At 39.5% G+C, this 20,460-nt stretch overlaps 1 protein-coding gene across 1 annotated transcript in view; it reads right to left on the bottom strand.

The window, feature by feature from the left end:
- The window catches only part of LOC132999013 (transmembrane channel-like protein 3), a 34,048-nt gene extending 14,296 nt beyond the window's left edge, over positions 1-19,752 (bottom strand). Inside the window, exons 1-7 of the mRNA XM_061068782.1 lie at positions 19,631-19,752; positions 16,029-16,175; positions 7,460-7,535; positions 5,610-5,691; positions 4,465-4,571; positions 456-554; positions 4-146 (exon numbers count right to left, since the gene is read on the bottom strand). Of these exons, the coding sequence (XP_060924765.1) occupies positions 4-146; positions 456-554; positions 4,465-4,571; positions 5,610-5,691; positions 7,460-7,535; positions 16,029-16,175; positions 19,631-19,752 (776 nt within the window). The remainder of the gene's footprint in view (positions 1-3; positions 147-455; positions 555-4,464; positions 4,572-5,609; positions 5,692-7,459; positions 7,536-16,028; positions 16,176-19,630) is intronic.
- Positions 19,753-20,460: the final 708 nt, after the last annotated feature.

Consider the following 20,460-nt stretch of genomic DNA (forward strand, 5'->3'; position numbering starts at 1 on the left):
TACCTTCTTAACAGAATGATGAAACTGTAGGCAAAGACAGCCATCCCCACCAGGAAGTAGGCGAGGGGTAACCGGTACCCAGCACTGCCAATTTTTCTCACTCTGCCATAGTAACCATAGAATAATACAGAGTACTGCAGGTAGCCCTGTGGAGATCCACGGATACAACACATGTTCACAACAATCACAAGGAGGTACAGCATATGATGACATGACATGAAGGTCAACTACGTCCAGAGTATGATTCATTATTGGTCTTAATTTAATTGTATAAAGGGATTTTCGTAATGATTGAATAATGATAATAAATAATATTACTATTCTAACTGTGAAAGTGGAGGAGGTTAAATGGGTAATAAGGGCCAGGAGGCAATAAAGTAATGTTTGAATAATGGCTCATTCTGTCTGTTTGTAATATGTTATTGACAAAATAATAAAAGGAGAGAGAGGCTTGCCCCAAGAGACCAGATGGTGTCCAAGTCCTGGGCTGAGGCCAGATGCTCCTTGGGAATAGTTTTACTCCTTGTGGTTCCAAATGATGCTCCAGCCAGCAGCTAGTTCACACAAATAGAACAATTTCAAGTATTATTATGATTAATACATTTAAGCTCTTTTCTATGTTAGGAGAGAAAAACAATTGCCTTTATTTATCAAACACACATAGAAACCAACCGCATCACCTGTGAGTAGGGTTGGTAATGAATATTCGAATATTTGTCATTAAGAATTTATTCGAATAAAAATCCAAGCCTAATGAATAATCGTTCTAGTCCCGCGCATTATGAGAACAACATCTTCCGGTATGTTGCGGACAGACAGTGGATCGACTGCGCACACGTCTTACCCCAGAACATGTGAATATGTTGATTTTCATGAACAAGAACACAAAGATGGGCCTGTGATAGGTAATGTATGCCCAGGCAATCCATGCAGGCAGTTGTTTAATAGCCTGATGGTTGTAAGCCATTTCTCAGAGCCTCTAGTAGGCTAGCCTGTAAGGTAGCTATAGCCTACATCTCGCTAATAAGTTGCCATGACTGTCAGTTTAAAACAATGATCTAATTTGGCATTAAGCCATGTTTTGTTATTATTCTTTTGTATTTGTGTCCAGTCTGATGACCAGTCAACTTGCTCATAGTTTTACGTTAAGTAGCGTAGGCTAAGTTAAAACTCAATTGTCAAATAATTAGGCTGCCACTAGCGTCGGGAAGCCTGACGTTTAAAAGGATGGATGAAAGTCATTAGACCGTGTTTATTTCTTTTTCAAAATTATTTTCCAATGTTATTATTATTTATTAATTTTTCAAAGGTCTATGCTGTAGCCAGGCAGTGATGCGTTGCAATTGCTACCTGTTAAAATCCGTCGGATGGCATAATGCGCTGTGAAAATTCAAACTTGACTACAAAATGGCGTATTTCCTTAATGAATTTTTGAGAAATATCAGTCCTGTTGTGTGCGTGTTTGACCTTAATGCGTGTGGGGGTTATGGGTGGGGGAAAAACAATGGGGGGGGGGGGGTCATGAATATTCGAATAATTTTTCAATAACGTTATGAATATTCAAACATGAAAACTCCTGTAAAGTCCCATCCCTACGTGTGAGTCATAAAATGTTCGTATTTCACTAATCACAGCATAAGAAAGAGTGGGCACAGATAAATCACCCTCATTTAACTATTTAATGTCCATATGTTCACGATTCAAAGCAGTTACCACTGGAGTTTGCAACATTCTGGTGTGTGATGTGGACGTCTCCAACCTAAAATACAAAACAAGTTCTGCTGCAGTGTTTCTTTTTGACAGCCTGGAAAGTGCATGAGATGACCTGCAGTGTGGATTCACTGATGTAGACAGTGTTTGGGTGAATAATAAAACTCCATATTATAAATCGAATTTTTTTTATCCAGACAGCTCTAAGTTACAGAGACAACTAAACATTAACTCTTATATCTAAGAGCAATTTAGAGTCTTGAATAACTCTGAGAAAACCCACACTGACACAGGGAGTCACACACACAAAGTCTACACAGGAAAGCCTTGTTCAGCCAATCATTCTTAAACCTTATCTCTATGAGACAACAGTGTTAACCTCTGCAATGGTTATACCTAATATATACAAAAAGTCATCCTGAAAATAATTTAACAAGGCCCTGGGCCCTAAAACGGACATGAACGCAGAAGGTGTAGGAAACTAACTTGCACCTCGGCCGTAGCCCAACAGTGCCCTTAGATTAAAACAAGTCTTATATCTAAAGCCACATTGCATTTCTCAGCTTCACATTGGTTGTAATTACTAGTTTCTAACATTATTTGTTAACATACAATAAACTGAAAAAGACCTACACCCCTATGAAACCCCATTTTAATCCACTAACTTCTGATTCTTATTTGAATCTCATAAAATTACACACTCTCACTGAGACCAATATGTCTGAATTGTTTCATTAAGATTCACACATCATCATTTTTTTCTGTCAATGCATAGGTGAAACTCACAATGTTAAAAAAGTGGGGGGGGGGGGGAATCCTTTATCGTTACCAAAGAGAAATGGGTTTTTCCCTGACCCCTAGTGCAGCAAGTTTTGTGGTATCTGTCTGTAGTTTTTGCGTAATCCTGTTAACAAACAAAGAAACTCAGATGAAAACAAAACCTCCTTGTCCGAAGTTGTACAAAAGGAGAATATCTTCAGTGGACTGACCCTACATTTCCACTTGGTAACACAATCAGCCAAACGACACAAGCTTGACACAATGTCATTATGTTGGATGTCGGATGATATTTCTCACTAAGCAGAGGTGAGATAAAGGTTGGACGTAAAAAAGAAGACAGTGGAGAGTAAGTCCAAACAAACGCAGGAGGGAGAGAGGTAGAGGTGTAGAAGAAATACACATAGTGATAAAATTAGGTATGGGGAATGATGTGATAAGTCATGTCTGTGGAAATTGCTGGTGTCTCCACTTCAGAGACAAACATAAATCCTGTACCACCTTTTGTTCCGGTCTACAGTTTATACTTTAGCTGGGGCTGCTGGAAAATCCCCAGGCTACATACCCAAATATGAGGAAATATGGATGCTCTAATCAGCACTAATGATTATATGAACCAAACATATCCATGAGGTAGAGGCAAGAAAGAATATGGTTAAATATACAGTGCTCCAAGTGTTAATAAAAATAACTGTACATTTAAGCCATTTATCTATGTTGCATACACATTGATTAATTTATACATTTAATATTTTAAATATACACTGACAGTTAAACAAACTAATCTGAAGCTACTGGCAAATTATTCATTCACAAAGTGCCTCGTTCCCGACGAGGCACTTTCCTCTTTTTCATTTTCCTGTCAGATATTTCATAGGCTTAAATAGAAGCTTGGTTCAAACCCCCAATCCCTCATTACACAGACCATTAACCATTTTATGTAGCAATGTTTACTCTCAGTGTCAGCTGTCCGCCTTTTTTCTCTCATCAATCTCATATATAAAGTTGCGAAAATTAATTTGTAAACCCAAACTTTTTTTTTTAATTTAAAATTGCATCATGTTTGTTTATTTGCTGTTCTTTTTTTGATGAAAGACGAAAAGATGAACTGCTTGAACATATATCATATTAGATGAAGTTTCTGCCTATACTTCCTGCATTCAGCTTCCCCCCACTCTACATATCCAAATCAATAATTTACAGCTGGAAATTCATTGGCAGGTACTAAAAAAAAGAAAATACAGATAGAAGCAACGCTACTGTTGCTGTTGTTAGTTTGTTTGTTTTGCTTTTGAAGCAGTAGCTTAAGACTGAAGACTGAGCAGGGACCCGAGTCCTCATGGCTCTTGACTGACTAGCCATGATTATGTATGTCCACCCACATAGTTGTTATGTGAATAGGCAATGTTAATTGCATTAAGCTGATTTTTACTGTGGTCACAATTCATACCTGACCACCCCTGGAGGTAGTTAGGCCAATTAGAATCAGAATCTGACTTCTTTCAGTCAGAGTATACCTCTACAGTTCTAAATGTATATATTATGTGTATGTGTATATTTATGAATGTGTGTGTATGGATTTTGGGGATTTGTATATGACTCATGTTAAACGAGGCCAAGTTGACTCACTGTTACAGTTCATGGGATTTTGTTGTGGAAAAGAGTATTTACACATCTGACAGGTATATATGTGTCTCTTTCGCATATATATCTGTACTTTCATGTGGTGCAGCTCTATCAGATAATAGTCTGATCACTCAAAACCTATTGTAATACAGGTGTGAAAGGTATTAATCGCGCAAAGAGGAATCTATAGTTACATGTTCACACTGTTGTGAATAGAATTTAAAGAAAATGGAGGGACTGCTCTTGACATAAAACACAAACCAGTAAATCCTTTTTTACAATAATCAATATATGACGGGCAGAATTATACTTGTTTGTTCATATAGGATGTAGCATCAGACACATGCTGACCTCTGGTAGAACAATGAAGGCTCCAGTCATGATGGTGAGGACTATGTTGATCCCAAACAACCAGCGCAAGAAGATAAAGTAGGAAGCCACGCCCGACCCAAAGTGACCTCAAAGAGACAGAAAAACATACATTTTGTAAACACTTTACATACAGTCCTTCAATGGCATGCAATCTTATTTTAATGAAAATAATCGGCTCTAATGCAACTTACAAAACATACGATGGCCATATTTATGAATACAAAAAATTGTCCCAAGTTCAAGACATGTTCATCACGTGTTGATTTCCAGATATCAATACATTTTTGGTTTGGCCGTTGGTTTCGGCAGGTGTTGGAAGCAGGCATATCATTTATGAATACATTTGACTTCTAATTGTAATTACACTGCCCACAGTTAGAGGGCGCACCTCAAAACACAAGAAACAGAGTAGGCCCAAACACTTTCTTACTGAGTGATGGAAAGATCTGGAACGCCACCTGGCTCAGCTTCCCTCTGTAGCTCGACAAAACTCTGAAATGTCTCGACCACCACAAGGCCTTGTTAATCATCAGCCCTCTCACAAGGAGCCTCATGTTAAATACAAACCGGCACAAGGACAACCTTATGCCATAAGTTGCACTTTATTATGAAGGCTGAGAGGGTTGGCTTGTTTTGTTACTGTTGAAATGGTTACTACGGTTTGAAGTATTAGTTGCAATGCACTTTACACATTTTGAAAATGAAGACTTTTTTCTTTGATGTGCATTGTATATGTTAAATGTGTCTGTGGCACATGTCGATGCCAACAGGGTCTCCCCACATCAGCCAGAGACAAACCAGTCAGGCTTCAACATTGTATTTCAGAACGGGCACCAACATGAATTCAGAACTCAAACTTGCCAGCAGTAACTGCTGGCATCCAGCTTTTTGGTTTAGCTGAGTCTGTCTCTCCTTCATGAGCTTCACTCTACATCCTCTTCCCATGTGTCTCTCTGGCCTGTGAAACAGTCTCTCTGTACCAGTACATTTTGATGAGAGGCATCATTGAAACAAAACATTGGGGGAAATCCTGCTTCTCATTTTTTCACGAACTAGGGATCGAACTGACGACCTTCAGGTTAGAGGACAACAACTCTCCCCCTCAGCCACCGCCAACAACTCACTTTCAATTTTCTTGATCCTCACTTCCCAGGGAATAAACAGAACCACAATGTTGTACAGTACACGGGAAAGTTTCTTCAGCAGCTGCAAAAGAAATAGTAATAGGACCAGTGTTAAAAAAAAAAAGAAAATTTTAAAAACAGGTGTAAAGACGCACTGAGACACTTCTGACAGCACATTATTATCTATTCCATTACTCATATCTAATAACTATATAGACTTGAAGCAATGATTAAAAAAAACATGGTGACAGAGATTAATAACAATGTAAGATGTTGACATTTGTTTTGTGATTATGTTTGATGATACAATCAGAACTGAAATGGTTATTAATTAAGATAAGGTCAGGCAGACCAATGACTCTGATTGTTGATTGACTGCGAGCCAAACTGTAGAATTAATACCATATCAGCACACCGCTCACTAAAAGTCAATTTATTCTAATGGAGCTTGAGCAGCCTGAACATTTTAATTAGACTGAGCTATAACAACAGGCTATAAATTCACTCATGCTGCTGTGGTGCAGTTGCACAGCTCTTTCTCTCTGCCCATCCCATATGTCTGTATGTAATACAGACATACAGATTTGCAGTGTTTGTGTGTGTGTTTCTGTTTGTTCAACACATAAGCTTAGTAAAAATCTGAACTCAGCAGGCTGTACAAAAGAAATCCAACATGTTTTATTATTCTGGCTCTGCATGGTCAAGTTACTGCAGTGCAGTGAAATGACACTAAGATGCTCCTCTCAGCACAGACTCAGACAGAGTACACAGAGTTGTGGCCCTACAGTACAGAGCACATGTTACACTGAAGTTGTCCACTGTGGCACACTGTAGGAAAGAAGATGTCAGTAGAGTCAGAGCAGAGCCATCTTTGTTGGTATGTCCACTGAGAGGTTATGTTATCATCCAGATGGATTAACACAGAACTTTGTAGCAGGATGCCGTAGAGGTCAGGAAAGAAACCATTACATTTTCAGTGCAAATGATAGAAAGAACTACATTACATGCTACTGGCAGGTACATGCACAACTGCAGCCGAAACTATGAGGTTTGACTGTTACGGCTGTGACAGCATAAAAGTGCTGCACACAGCTACACCAGTGTAGAGATCTCTTACGTTAATATGAGAACTGTGAATTTTTTTCATTCAATATAAAAGTGTGGCAGGACAAATTTGAATTTGGTGTGCCGCCACAGTCTATAATAAATGGAAGCACTGCTTCGACATGGTGAGATAGGGCATTAGTCTTGATGGAGGTATACCTTCTCAGAGTGCCCTTCTAGTTTCATGTTTGCACCGCTGTTATGATCCTGATTACTCTGTTCTGATCCCTCTTTGCTGTGTTGTTAATAAAAACTGACTCTGTGGCTGCTTTAGAATTGGACAGGATAGGTTCCTTTCATAGTGTGCCTTGGCCATCCCTTGGCAGGACATGGCCACTGTGCTGAGTAGATCTACAAAAGCTCTCAGGAGTGCAAGAAGTATTGAAAAACCTATTAACAATGAAGAACCTATTCAGGAGTCACCCCCGGATCAGCTAGCATCCAGTCACTTAAGGTCAAAGTCAGTTTGTTTCCTTGGTTTTTACAGATGCAGGGAAGAAAATAAAAGTTAAAAAACAAAATGTTGAAAAATATGATACGTGACAGAATCGCAAAGCAGTTCGGCAGCGCATGATGTCACCACTTTTAAAGTGAATGAGTAGTGTTCCGGTCGAATACTCCTATTTATATGGGAGTCCTGCTGTAGTATTAGTATTGTATATTATTATATGGTATAATATTATGTATTAGTACATTTTTGAAGAAATGTGAGAGTTGATGACACTGAATGAATAGTATGTACGTACATCTGCTCCTGCAGTCTGGTAGCCCCTGGTTCTGGTCAGTCGGCCCTCATACTTCAGAACAATCTCTCTGGCCTGCCTAGGAAACACACACACACACACACACACACACACACACACACACACACACACACACACACACACACACACACACACACACACACACAGACACACACACACACACACACACATACAAACAGACACATTCGCTCAGGTAAGGGTGGTATCTTTATTACATATGAAGACTCCTGTTTATATATACAGGCTATATGCTCTGCTGACCTCACCACTTCTTGACAAATGTTGGGTTGCATAACGCTCATAGTGGACCCACTATCTGCATATGAATTCCAAAAATGTCTGTCTCTCTGTCTGTCTGCCAGTCTATACGTGGAATGCAGGTCTCGCAAACTGTTCATCCAAATGGCTTCAAATGCATGTTTGTATGTGAAAAAGTGCAGTGAAAGTGCAGTGACCCGTTTGGTACCATGTGGACAAACGGTTCCTTCAGTATAAATACAAATAAATACAATTAAATAAATTATAACAATGCTTTTTACGGAGTGGAATTACAGAGCTTTTATTTTGACAGGTTGTGAACTTGGGTCTGAAGATTTTGTTGATTGCTTAACAGACCTCTGAAAGAGCTGACATATAATAGCTGACATGTAATGCATTTCAGTTAATCATTCAAACGTATACATAAACCACACATGATTCTTCTCTGCAGATAAATCCATACAAGGATTATTGTAGACCCTGGTTCACTAATGTCAAGGAATAATTCTGAAGCAGAAGTGGTAGTTGAAGTAGTTACAACGGGCCAAGCAACATGCATTTTTAGAATGAGGACTTCACGATTACTTAGAAACAATTAACTTTTTCTACTTATAGCAGGTCAAGTTGACAGTTCGAGCCCCAAAAAAACCACAGGCCACAGGGAAATGTCCCAGGGCCTCATCTCTAACCATTGCTTACATAAAACAGGGTATCACCTGTATGCAAACCCTGAGCGAATGCATACAAGCATTGTGGAGGCAGGAAAAATTGGTATTGCAGATGGTGATTGGGTGATTTAATATTTAAGACCAATAAAAAATATTTAATATCAAATCTTTAGACTGTGCATCACAAATGACTTTAGTTTTTGTGTCTGTAAAATTGCTGCAGGGAACAGTGCTGTCAGGCGCACAGTGGGCACTGGAGACCACCTCAATAAATTAATTTTGGTCACCTTTTAAATTTGCATTTCCAAATGATGTCAAGGAGGGAGAGGTCAGGATACCACTGACTGTTGTGATCAATTTGGCAAGGTGTGCAGTAATCAGTCAAATTGCAGTAAACACATAAATACTGTGGTGACACCATGCTACGTTATCGATGCACTGGCACAGCTAAAGGAAGATGCGAGGTGTGGGATTGTTCAGGAAGCATGGAGACATCCTTTCCTGTGATGATGACTGGCTAAATAGCAAATTAAGATCCCCTGCAGCTGTGCTTTTGGCTCTATGTGCTGAAATGCATCCAGTAGACAGGCCGACCTAATGGAGCTGGGCCAGCCCAGTACAAATGCAAGTACTAACCAATCTGGATTTCTGGCAGCCAGCGATTTACTGTAAACAATTGCCAGTGATTGATGATGTGATTGAAAATAAATAGTATTAACCTTTCTGCCTGAAGCCCATTTTTATATTAACATAATCATGTAAAATTCTATAGGATATCACAGTTATTTAATAATGCCTGCAGTTTGGTATGGGATTATTGAAACAAGTCATCACTTGATTAGGCTTGCTGAGAATATCAATTGACTCCACTCACATTAAGGGCATATTATAAGGGCTTAATGCGATTCCACTAACCATCACTTTGTCACTAATTTGTTCATGCAAATTTAAATGTGTTCAATAAATATGCTTTGATGTGGTCCTAACAAATCTGGTAGCTCAATGACCTGCTTCAACACGTTTCATCCTAGTACATAGCAGGATAAAAAGGTCCTTTACACTATCTTGCATGGGTAAAAACATTATCAAACAGCTAAAGTGATCCTAATTTTAGATATACCTTGTTCTCAGCTCAGCTTATCTTGTGGTAAACATCAAGATGCACCATTATCAAGAATCACTTGGTACACCATGAAAGCTTCTAATTGGTGTTTGCAACATCGATATGTCTATAATTTGTGATGTAGGGTGTGATAAAACAACCCAGTTTTTAGTCTAGGAGTAAATGGAAGCAACACTGCGCCGATGGAATCTGGCAATGCAGTCTTTTATTGTAATAATACCAAACTATTTACATACAAAACAATAGTGAGCAGTTAAAAAAGGGACAAAGGGTGAAGCCAAATCATAAAAAATAAATAAATAAGCCCTCTTCTTAAACCCTGTTCCTACTTCCCTGATTGACGGTTCCCAAAAAAAGGAAAAAGGAAAACCTGGCTTACTAAACTATCCTTCATATATTAAAAAATACATTCAGGCAGCCACCCATAAGGCCCAGTGAACTAACAAAACGAGTCTGGGTGAAGTGGCTAAGCTTGCGGATGTGAACACAATGGTTTGTCTGATGGTTTGTGAATGCCCCTCGTAGGAAGATATGAGAGGACATTTAGGCTAGAATCATGAAGTAAATGGCGCAGTTTCAAGTCAAGTATGAATGTTGGGGCTCATGGCCACTTGGATGACACCACACGAGCACTATGTAGGCATGTTGTGTTTTTTCTATTGTTTGATTTAATCTGAAGTCTTGGTCACCAATGACTTAAATTGTATTGGATTCTACTGCAACAAGGTTTACCCCTGAGTTTTGTGAACTTAATAACTTCAGCCACCCCTCCATCTGCATAGCGGTGAGTAGATAATGAGTGACTATCCCTTTAATGCCAAAGTTGACCAAATTTACCAGCAACTGACTCCTGACTCCTCCTATAGTCAATCTGCTCTGGTACTCGCAGTCCCTCTCTCATTCACTATCAAGTTTCAATCTTCCCTCTGCAGTTGAAATTTCTGACCTCATTCAGATATCCAAGCCATTTACCTGTCAGTTAGAAATGGATTTGTATTTATATAGCGCTTTTCTAGTCTGATGAAGACCACTCAAAGTGCTTTACAGTACAGTTTCACGTTCACCCATTCACACACACATTCATCGCCGACCTTCAGGTTGGAGGACGACCACTTTACCCCTCAGCCACAGCCACCCCAAGAGCCTGTGCTTACCATATCTGGCATCCCTAATAACTGTCATCATACATTCCTCCCTCACCTCTGGTCTTGTTCCCTTACCTTTTAATTCAGCTGAAATAACTCATATACTTAAGAAACCTGGTTAAGACCCCAACCATTTCAATAATTTCATCCTATTTCTAACTTTCCCTTTCTTTCCAAAATCCTTGAAAAACAGCTAATATCAGATCCAATGACTTCCTCAATGCAGCTGACTCCAGACTGTTTCTCATTAATGTTTTTAATTCTAATCCTCCTTGATCTGACAGCAAACTTTGACACCATCTTTCACCATATTCTTCTCAGACTAGCCTCCATTGGCATCCACCAACACATCCTTGGATTGGTTTAAATCATACCTCTCTTAGTTCAGCCAACTTAAATCTTTCAAATCCTATCAATTTCCTGGACCTACAGATGTTCCCCAGGGTTCGGTCCTGGGGCCGCTTCTGTTTATCATTTACTTACTCTCTCTTGGCCATATCTTCTGTATATGTAAGATACATTTTCATTGCTATGTGGATGACTCCCAGCTCTACCTTTCCAGCAAACTTACCTCCATCCTCCCGTCAACCTCCCTCCCTGATTGTCATGGTTTTGTCTTTTGAGTGTTTATTTTTGCCTCTTTTATTAAGAATGTTTTCAGTTTAATTATTATTACCTCCTCGTGTTTAATGTTTATCCGTGTTTATGGTTGTTTATGAGTTGTGTCTGTGTGTCATGTTTGCCCGCTCTCTGTGTTCTGTTTCCTGTTTTATTTTCTAGTTTCTGCTCTGAGTGTTTTCTTTCTTCACTTCCTGTCTTTGTGATTGCCTACACCAGTTCTCATGTGTCCCACCTGTGTTTAATTGCCCCTGCCTTCCCTGTGTATAAAGTCTCTGTGCTTCTACTTGTTGGTTCGTTGTCGTAATCTCCTGTCATGTCGTAATGCTTCATCTTCTCTGCTCGCGTCCCCTGCTTCTTCTTGTCTCTTGTAGCTTACAAGAGACTGTTGTTCTACTGTTTTCCCCGTGTGCTCTGTGTTTTTCAGTTTTTACCTTTTGAGATTCCTGTGTTTGTTGATTTCGCCTGTTTAATATATGTATCATTAAAATGACTCTTTTTGTTTAAAACTGTTTTATGTTTTTTCCTTCAGTATTGATCATTCTCCAGTTTCTCCCTCCCCTCAGGTTAAGATGCTGGAAGTCATCCTTGACAGCACACTATCTTTCCAAGCTCACATCAATAATGTTCCCCGGTCTGATACTTCCATCTACGTAACATTAATCGCTTCCGCCATCCTTCACACCCAACTCGTTTCACTAAATGCCTACTATTGAAAACTGAGTACTGTGGTTTTAAGATTTTCAAATAATTCTTTACCATGATTCTTCTAAAACCAGTTACAGCATATTGTACTCATTAAAATAAATTGCCTTAAGTAATTATGCAGCTTTACAGCCCATAAGACAGTGAAACCAGCCCATCCTTTCACAGCACGGGACAATTCAGAGGGCTATATGATCCATGTTGTAATTAATGCAGCCGTTCAACGTGCACTTGAAACTGTAGGTTTTAGAGTTGGAGAATAGACATGGTTTATCTTATGATATCATGTTTTCAGTTAGGCTGAGGTTTTTGTCAACAAACTCAAATTTGTCAAGTGCAGATAAAAATGTGGGCTGCTGCAGTCGGAGCAATCGCAGAAATTCAGTTTGAAATTAAAACGGTTATAAAAATGCAGACTTCATCCTAGATGATGGTAATAAAACTTTTTCCGGTACTAACAAACTGCCACTATAAAACCTGTTATCCATGGCACATACTCAGCACATCTTAAGCTCTCTATCTGCTGCTGTTCTCTCTGGCCCGGCCTTCACATCCACCAGTCCAATTACATGTGGTTCAAATTTAGATGGCAGCCTTCACAGTTAGTGTCTAATCACAAGTTCTGTCTGTATATGAAATGCATTTCTCACTCTTGTTTATTCTTAGTGATCCTGAGTGCAGAGTAAAATTGTGTGTGAGTTGGACACACATCTGACTTGTCAAACTACCACTTAAAACCATCCCCAGTTCCTTTTGATATGAATTATTTTATCTCAGCATATTGGACACAGCACAGACAAATAGCACAGCTGCTGATCTCTGTCAATGGCAACAGCATTCACAGAATAATTTCCTGTTTGGCAATTTGTTTGTTTTGTAACTACAATGCTTGATATTGAGCTGATTTTCATAGCTTTTGTTTTTTAAAGTTTTGAACTCTGGTCTGAAGATTGTGACGATTGCATACAGACCTCTGAAACAGCTTCAATTTAATTCACTTGTATTTGTATAGCACCAAATCATAATTTACATTATTTTTGCATCGTAAGCTTGACATTTTATAACTAAAGCCCAGTTCAATAAATAATTTAACGATTATATAAGCCACACATGTGAACAGTAATACAGAAAATTCAGTTTCATCATAAAAAATATTGTCATTTCACTACAGAAAAACCAGGTAGAATGAACACAAAGTTTTTCCACTTCACTCTGCACCATAGACTTGTAAAATGCTCTGCACACAACGTCCAGCACACAAACAACAAAAATTGACAGTATATTATACAACTGTTTGATGCGGACTAACTAATGATAAGGAATAATTAGAAAGTAGCTCCACAGCATTCACAAAGGCCAAGAAAACAGGTAGGTTTAGAACAGGCACAGTGGGCTGGTAAAATGTGACTTAGTCGCACTCTAATCTCAGAATCAGAGAGTCAGCTCGTTTTCCAGAAGTAACAGTCTTCACTGTAAGGAGACAAATAATCCTGTTTTTTTCAGTATTTCCTTTAGTGGGTTGTCTGCCTCCAGTGGGCTGACAAAGCTGCAGTAGGCGAGGTGTCAGAGGTACCTGTGGACGGAGAATGAGACATTATTAGAGTTGAAAATAAAAACTTAGATTCTATTATATATATATGATAAATGGTCTGTATTCATATAATTCTTTTCTTGTCCAGATGACCACGCAAAGGGCTTTACAGTACAGTTTTTGACATCCATAGATTCACTCACACATGAATACTGCACATCAATTTGGGGGTTCAGACACTGAGGCACTTGAAACTGGGGAGACGGGGATTGAATTGCAAACCATGGCCAACCTTCCGGTTAGAGGACAATCCGCTTTACATCCTGATCCTGTGTGATTAAATAAAACCGAGAAGTGCTTTACTATAATGCATTTAATGTTAAGTGTGTGCAAATGATGTTACCAGGTAGTTAGTAACATACTTTAGTAACTGCTAGTACTAATTGTTAGAAAGTAAACTTAACTTTCATATTCCTTTGCTTTTTGCTAGATATTTTCCACGTCTATGCGCATTCTTTCAAGTGCACCCAAACACAGTAATGTAAAATTTTACTGTATAGTCAGCGGACATGTAAAGTAGAGAAATAGTCACAATATCAATGTTACTTACCACTGCTCCAGTCTTCGTTGTGGATTTCCGGGACTACCAGCTCCTCTCTGTGGGACTCGTCATTTGACTGTGTCAAACTCGTATGGATCGAAATTCACCTTTGTTGTTTTTAGTTTTAGCAGCTTGGTCTGTATCTGACTTCTGCTGATACTCAGTCGGCATGACACGTGCGATACGCGCTGGAAGCAGTTGACCAATGACAAGAGACTGGACCAGTTGGCCAATCAGAGCACACTGGAAGTTGTTATGCGAGGGGGGGCAGGATCTCAAACAGAACGTTTCTGAGCCAGAGCAGCGCTGCAGCAATGGACAGTATGAATAAACAAAAGCGCTTTTTGAACTTTAGAACCTGTAAACATCTTTAAGTAATAACCCACATCATAATTATGAACCACAAAAACTAATAGGCTTTAATATGCCTGTCGTAATCAAAAAGGCTGTACCTGAAAACATAAGAACAAATCCTGGATACAGAAACATTGCTAAATGCACACAGGGGATTAAGGACGAAATTTCTTCCTATGAACGGATGGAAGGCCCAGTAATATTACAGTTAAGAGCTATGTAAAGTTAAGAGGTTTATCTGTCCTCTGCCTTACCTACCCAGCTCTGGGTGTCTCCAAGGATTAAGTAAAGACAAGGATCCAATCAATGTAAACACTACGTAGGTAACTAATTCTTCAATGGAATTTCAAATTGCATACCGCAGTGGATTGCAGCTGAGGCTATCACAACCCTGTATGCCAAAAATAACTTTCAATCTTCGTTACTTCACTATGTTCTCTATCAACATAATGAGGAATATTTTTTATCAAAGTACATGCTAGACATTCACTGTCATTGATTTTCTTACAATAACCTCACATAGCAGCTATAAATGGTTGTTTGTGTATATAGGCACTTGCTCCAGTTTGGGGAGAGATGGTGGTTTTGGTTTAATATTAGAAAGGTCAACGGTGATGGGTAAGTGTGAGACCTTTTTTTTTTTCTTTTCACAACAAGTAATCGTAGACCTTACCCCATTCTCATCTGATATCAAAGAAAATTTTGCCAGCAAACATTCCCACAAAATGAATTTTGCAAATAGTTTTGTAATTGAAATGTCTGTAAATAGAGGACATGTCTTTCAGGTTCCAAAAACTGAGGCCAAAACATGTGGATCAATCCAAATAAATCACGTCCATTAACTTCCTTCCAAAGACGGTTTCATTAGAGGTTATTCCATCCCACCGTTCAAGTGTCTGAAGTTTGGTTTTAATTAGTTATTTACAAATTAGCAGGACCTTAATACTGCAGCTCCGTTCCCCTAAATGATGTCACCGGTGCAGAATAGCAGCACCACGATTTTTTTGGAGCAGGAGGGGGAGATGCGTCGTCCATCTTAATAAAAAATCACAGATCCTGCCCGAGTTGTGAAATAATAACATACTGAATGCACCTTTACCACCTCTTATTCTGTAAATAGGCTAGATAAGTGAGACCTAAAAGTTGTGTGGAAAAACAACTATAGAAGTATCACTATATAAGGGATATTGTGCAGAAAAAGCTGCTGCAAAAATCAGTCCAGGACAATTTAACAGTTATTTTCTTCGACACAAATTGATGTTTTCCTTAAGCCTTGTTGATCAATGGATGTGTTTCAGTGACAGTGTGAGTCAGTCATCATACCTTCTTGGGAGTTTAGTGGGTGAACTGTTGAGGTTCTGGTTCACTTGCTTTAAAATCCATGACATTACTATTTCTCAAGAAATTAAATTATTAAAATAAAGAAGATATATCGTGTGTGTGTGTGTGCGCGCGTGCGTGTTCTTGTGTGTGTGTGATCAAGAACAGAAGGGACACATTTATCTACCAGTCTGCAGATACACAAGAAACAATGAAACAGAGGGGTACTTCAGAACTTTGAGCTTGCGTCTCATTGGCCAGGGTCTGGTCCGGATATTGGCGATGATCTCCTTCTGGTACTGAATGTTCTGGAACATTTCCTCTGGGTCATTGCTGTCCACCCGCTCATCCTCTTTATCTTCATCATCTGAGGAGCTGCAGTATAGGTCAAAGGGGACAATGATAACTGGTCACTTCGTGAGACTATGTAGGAAAGATAAATAAAGAATGTCATCTCAGGGCAGGCACGTGCACAGATAGACCCCTAGTGGTGCTCAAGCACTGGCCCTTTTGCCCTGGAGGAGAAAAGTGCCCTTTCTGCTGGAGCCCAATTTTTTCTTCATTCATCAATATTTAAGAATGAAAATTGCTCTCTCTGTCATCAACTCCCCCCAAATGTGTTTTAATATCTGACGGGCATTTATTTTATTTTTTGTGAGAATTTCGCCCCAACATGCTCCGCGGCGCTCACAAGCATCCGCCGCCGCCCCCCTCCCCCCCTCCTCCTCATGCAGTGCTGAGCGCCAGGCCAAACGGCTGCAGCCACTTCTCCTCTGACCCGCAGCATCAGACACACAGGTGATAACGGTGTTTGTGCAATCCCCGACGGTGTTTGGTGATACATGAACCACAACATTAGCGCCGCTGAAAACATTACGTCGCAACTGGTCCGACGGTTCCTAAAAAATAAACAAACAAAAAACTCACGGACACAGACAGACAGACATACAGACAGGCAGGCAGGCAGACAGACCGACAGGCAGGCAGACAGACAGGCAGGCAGGCAGGCAGGCAGGCAGGCAGGCAGGCAGGCAGACAGACAGACAGACAGACAGACAGGCAGGCAGGCAGGCAGGCAGGCAGGCAGGCAGGCAGGCAGGCAGGCAGGCAGGCAGGCAGGCAGGCAGACAGACAGACAGACAGACAGACAGACAGACAGACAGACAGACAGACAGACAGACAGACAGGCAGGCAGGCAGGCAGGCAGGCAGACAGGCAGGCAGACAGGCAGACAGGCAGATAATTTAAAGGCAGTTTTACTGTTCTACAAATTAGACAAGTTCACTAGTTTTGTTTCATTTAAAATATAATTATTGAAATGAAAGGTAGGTCTTAAGTTGAGCTACATGGCAGTCTGGTGAGGTATATTATTAGTGTAATGCTGCTTATACTTCAACTCTGTCAGAAAACAGTAAACAAAAATGTGTGTGTACTGTGTTGTCAGCTTTATAGAGATTATGTTAGTCACTCTTAATTATTACGCACAACATTGATTTATCTCATTTACAAAATTTGCATCATAATGCCAAGAAAAGAGAGACTCCAAAAGCAGAAGGACAGGGAACTGCAACAAGCAGCTCAGGGTAGCATCTCTTTTTTATATTGGATCAGGCCATCAACTAGTAAAATAAAAGAGGGAGAATCGGTAAGTTTTTTTGATTTATTATTATTATTTTTAATTTGATAAATAATTTGGCGATGGGTTCCCTTTTTTTTGGTTTGAGCACCTGCCCCCCAAAATGTCTGTGCACGTGCCTGTCTCAGGGACTGTATGACAGCCAGACGCCTCAGGAGACCATATAACCCCCCCACAGATCACTCATTATATCTTTGTAAAAGGTTAAAATCCTATGGTCAATCCGATGGCTGCCTTTTCCACAGCTAACTGAGGCTGAACAGTGGACAGTTTGATCCCCTGCTAGCTCGTGTAGGCGGCAGGACCTGAGTCTGGAGAGTTTCCTTCTAAGCGATACAAATTAGTTAAAGTGTGCTGTCCACTAACCAGAAGGTTAGAACCCCATAATTATCCCTGACTGTGTGTAATGAATAAAGTGTTGTGTATTGAAGATTTGAATGAATATTTTTGTGAATGGGACTTGTACTGTAAAGGGGTTTGATGAGATCAGAAAAGTGTTGTGTAATTGCAGGCCATTTACTTATTAGTCATTTTATTAGCCGGCAAAAAGTAATTTGGTATAAAACAGATATATAGTACCATTTTAATTATGAATTTCCACAAAACGTATGTTGATCATCTTATTGGTTGGTGGGGCAGCTGTTCCTGACTGCAACTAGATTCCTTATATATAAAATATGCCTACTCATATATACGACTATTATTGACAGTACCATTTGTACAATTGTCATTACTCCTCCCCCCACCCTGGTCAAACATTTTCTCTTGTAATTAGGGCTGGGCAAGTTAACTCGTTTTAATCGAGTTAACTCAAGTGATGAGTTAACTCGATTGTTTATCCGCCAATTATTTTCTTTTTTCCTGTTCTGCAGCAGTCAGCAACAGACTTTCACAAAATAAAAGCCTGACTTTCACAATAAAACAATAAATAATCAAACCTGAGTGAATGCGAGATAAAATAATTAATCGAGTTAACTCATCACACTCCATTGAAACGAGTTAACTTGCCCAGCCCTACTTGTAATATTACAAAAAATGTACACACATCTCCAATTAACCCGATTCTGATTTATGTTAAATAGTGTATTTTCTCATTAATGTTATAAATATAGGTATTTTGTTCACATTCTCTGTTCCAGGCAAAATCTATTAAACTTCCTGGGAGAGGGATCTATCTGAGGTTTCATTTTTTTTCCTATAGGGTTTTATTTGAATAGTTTTCCTATAGTCTGAGTCACGATGGAAGGACCGTTAGGCACTGACAACAATGCAGATATATTTTCACTATCTGAGCAAGCTAAGTCTGAATTGTGGGCATATTTAGATTTTTAGAAGAATACTGTGGGTAAGTTGATTAGAGACAGTGGATGCAACCCCTTTTTTATGCAAGCAGAATAATTAGGTAAACAATCAGATACATACAGAACATACTGCTCTATAAATTGGTAAACATTCCATTGTAATAATCAATCCATAACTTTGACAATTATTTACAATTGTATAATGTTAAAATATGACCAAAATGAGGTTGAAGGTAGATCATAGGCCAAAGTGTCTGAAAAACCTTTGACTACAAGGATAATAAAAAATACATTTCACATCTGATGTGTAAAATTTCAAAAACAACTTTTTTTAGAAACTAAAAGAATTCGAAAATAAGATAGGAAGAATAATTTCTTTGTTTTTTTCACCTCCTTATTTCCTACTGTATTTGTACTAATTTCTGTGCTTTTGGTCTCTGTAACATATACGTTTCTCCGTAAGAATAAACATAAGTCTTGCAGACGGCAGCAGTTTATGTGACCTGACTGGGCTTTTAATTATCTAAATAAATGAGATGAAGTGGGGACAATCATTTCTGACAGAATTTGGTGAAGCATAAAAAAAAAGGCTAGACAGAATAAAGAGTCACCACTTGTGACTTGATATACAGTGTGGAGCTACAGGTCAGATGTCCATGGAGGGCAATATATATCAACACAGCACAAAGGAAAGTACACTTTATAGTTTTTCCAGACTATTTGATTAAGAAGTCACTAATTGTATAACCTACAGGATGTCATTTAAAGCTCAGAAAGATGACAGCCATAAAGAATGGGAGAAAGAGTGAGATGGACGGGAGTGGAGCAGATGGGCGTCCAGAAATCCTGTTAAAGTACACCTGAAGAAGTGAAAGCAAACGGCTCTAACTCACCCCTGCTGGTGGTCCTGGTACGCTGAATAAATCCTCCTGGAGTTCTTTCTGATGCTCTTGTGTCTCTTGGCTGCAGACAGAGACCTGCTGCTGCCCACCAAAGAATCAGACACTGTGCTCATGTTGTCTCTGCTCAGAGTGCCAGAGCAAGACTGAGGTCATGAAATCAGTGTGTGAGCAGAAACTGCTTGCTTCTCAGGCTGACTGGACTGGTATGTCTGTGTTGGGGCAACCTGCTGCTCTGGAGCCCCAGTGGAACATCCCAGACGACATCAGTACAGATTGAATCACACCCACTCTGGCCAATCACAGGCAAACTGACTGCTTAAAGAGACAGCACCATCAGTTTTCATATTGCCATATTTTTTACATCCTGAATTTACCTATTCCACGAACATCTGTTTGTTTGTTGAATTCATATCTTGCACACTGTTACCTCACCCTTTGCATGCATATTCTTAGTGGTCTAGGTAAGTGAAGTGCTAAGCTTGGTGTGATTTGGACAAACGATAACAGGCAAACAGAACTGCAGTCATTGGAGGCGGTGCTTAACAGTCAGTCTATGAACTGAACATTTCAGAAAAATTACAGTAGCTGACAACTGGTGGCCCGAAGGTCAACACTGGCCCGTCAACAAAAGTATATGTACTGCCAGATCCTTTTGATAATAATGGGGGGGGGGGCAGATCTCCGCCACTAATATTCAAAGAAGTACTTTAGCAATTTCTCCACAAAGTAAAAGCATGTTTTAATGCTGCAATGCTTTACACCCAGCTGAATTACAGAGCTTTGATTTTTAAAAATTGTGAACTTGGGTCTGAAGATTGTGC

This window comes from Limanda limanda, chromosome 3 (genome assembly GCF_963576545.1).
Source record: "Limanda limanda chromosome 3, fLimLim1.1, whole genome shotgun sequence".
Lineage (NCBI taxonomy): Eukaryota > Metazoa > Chordata > Actinopteri > Pleuronectiformes > Pleuronectidae > Limanda > Limanda limanda.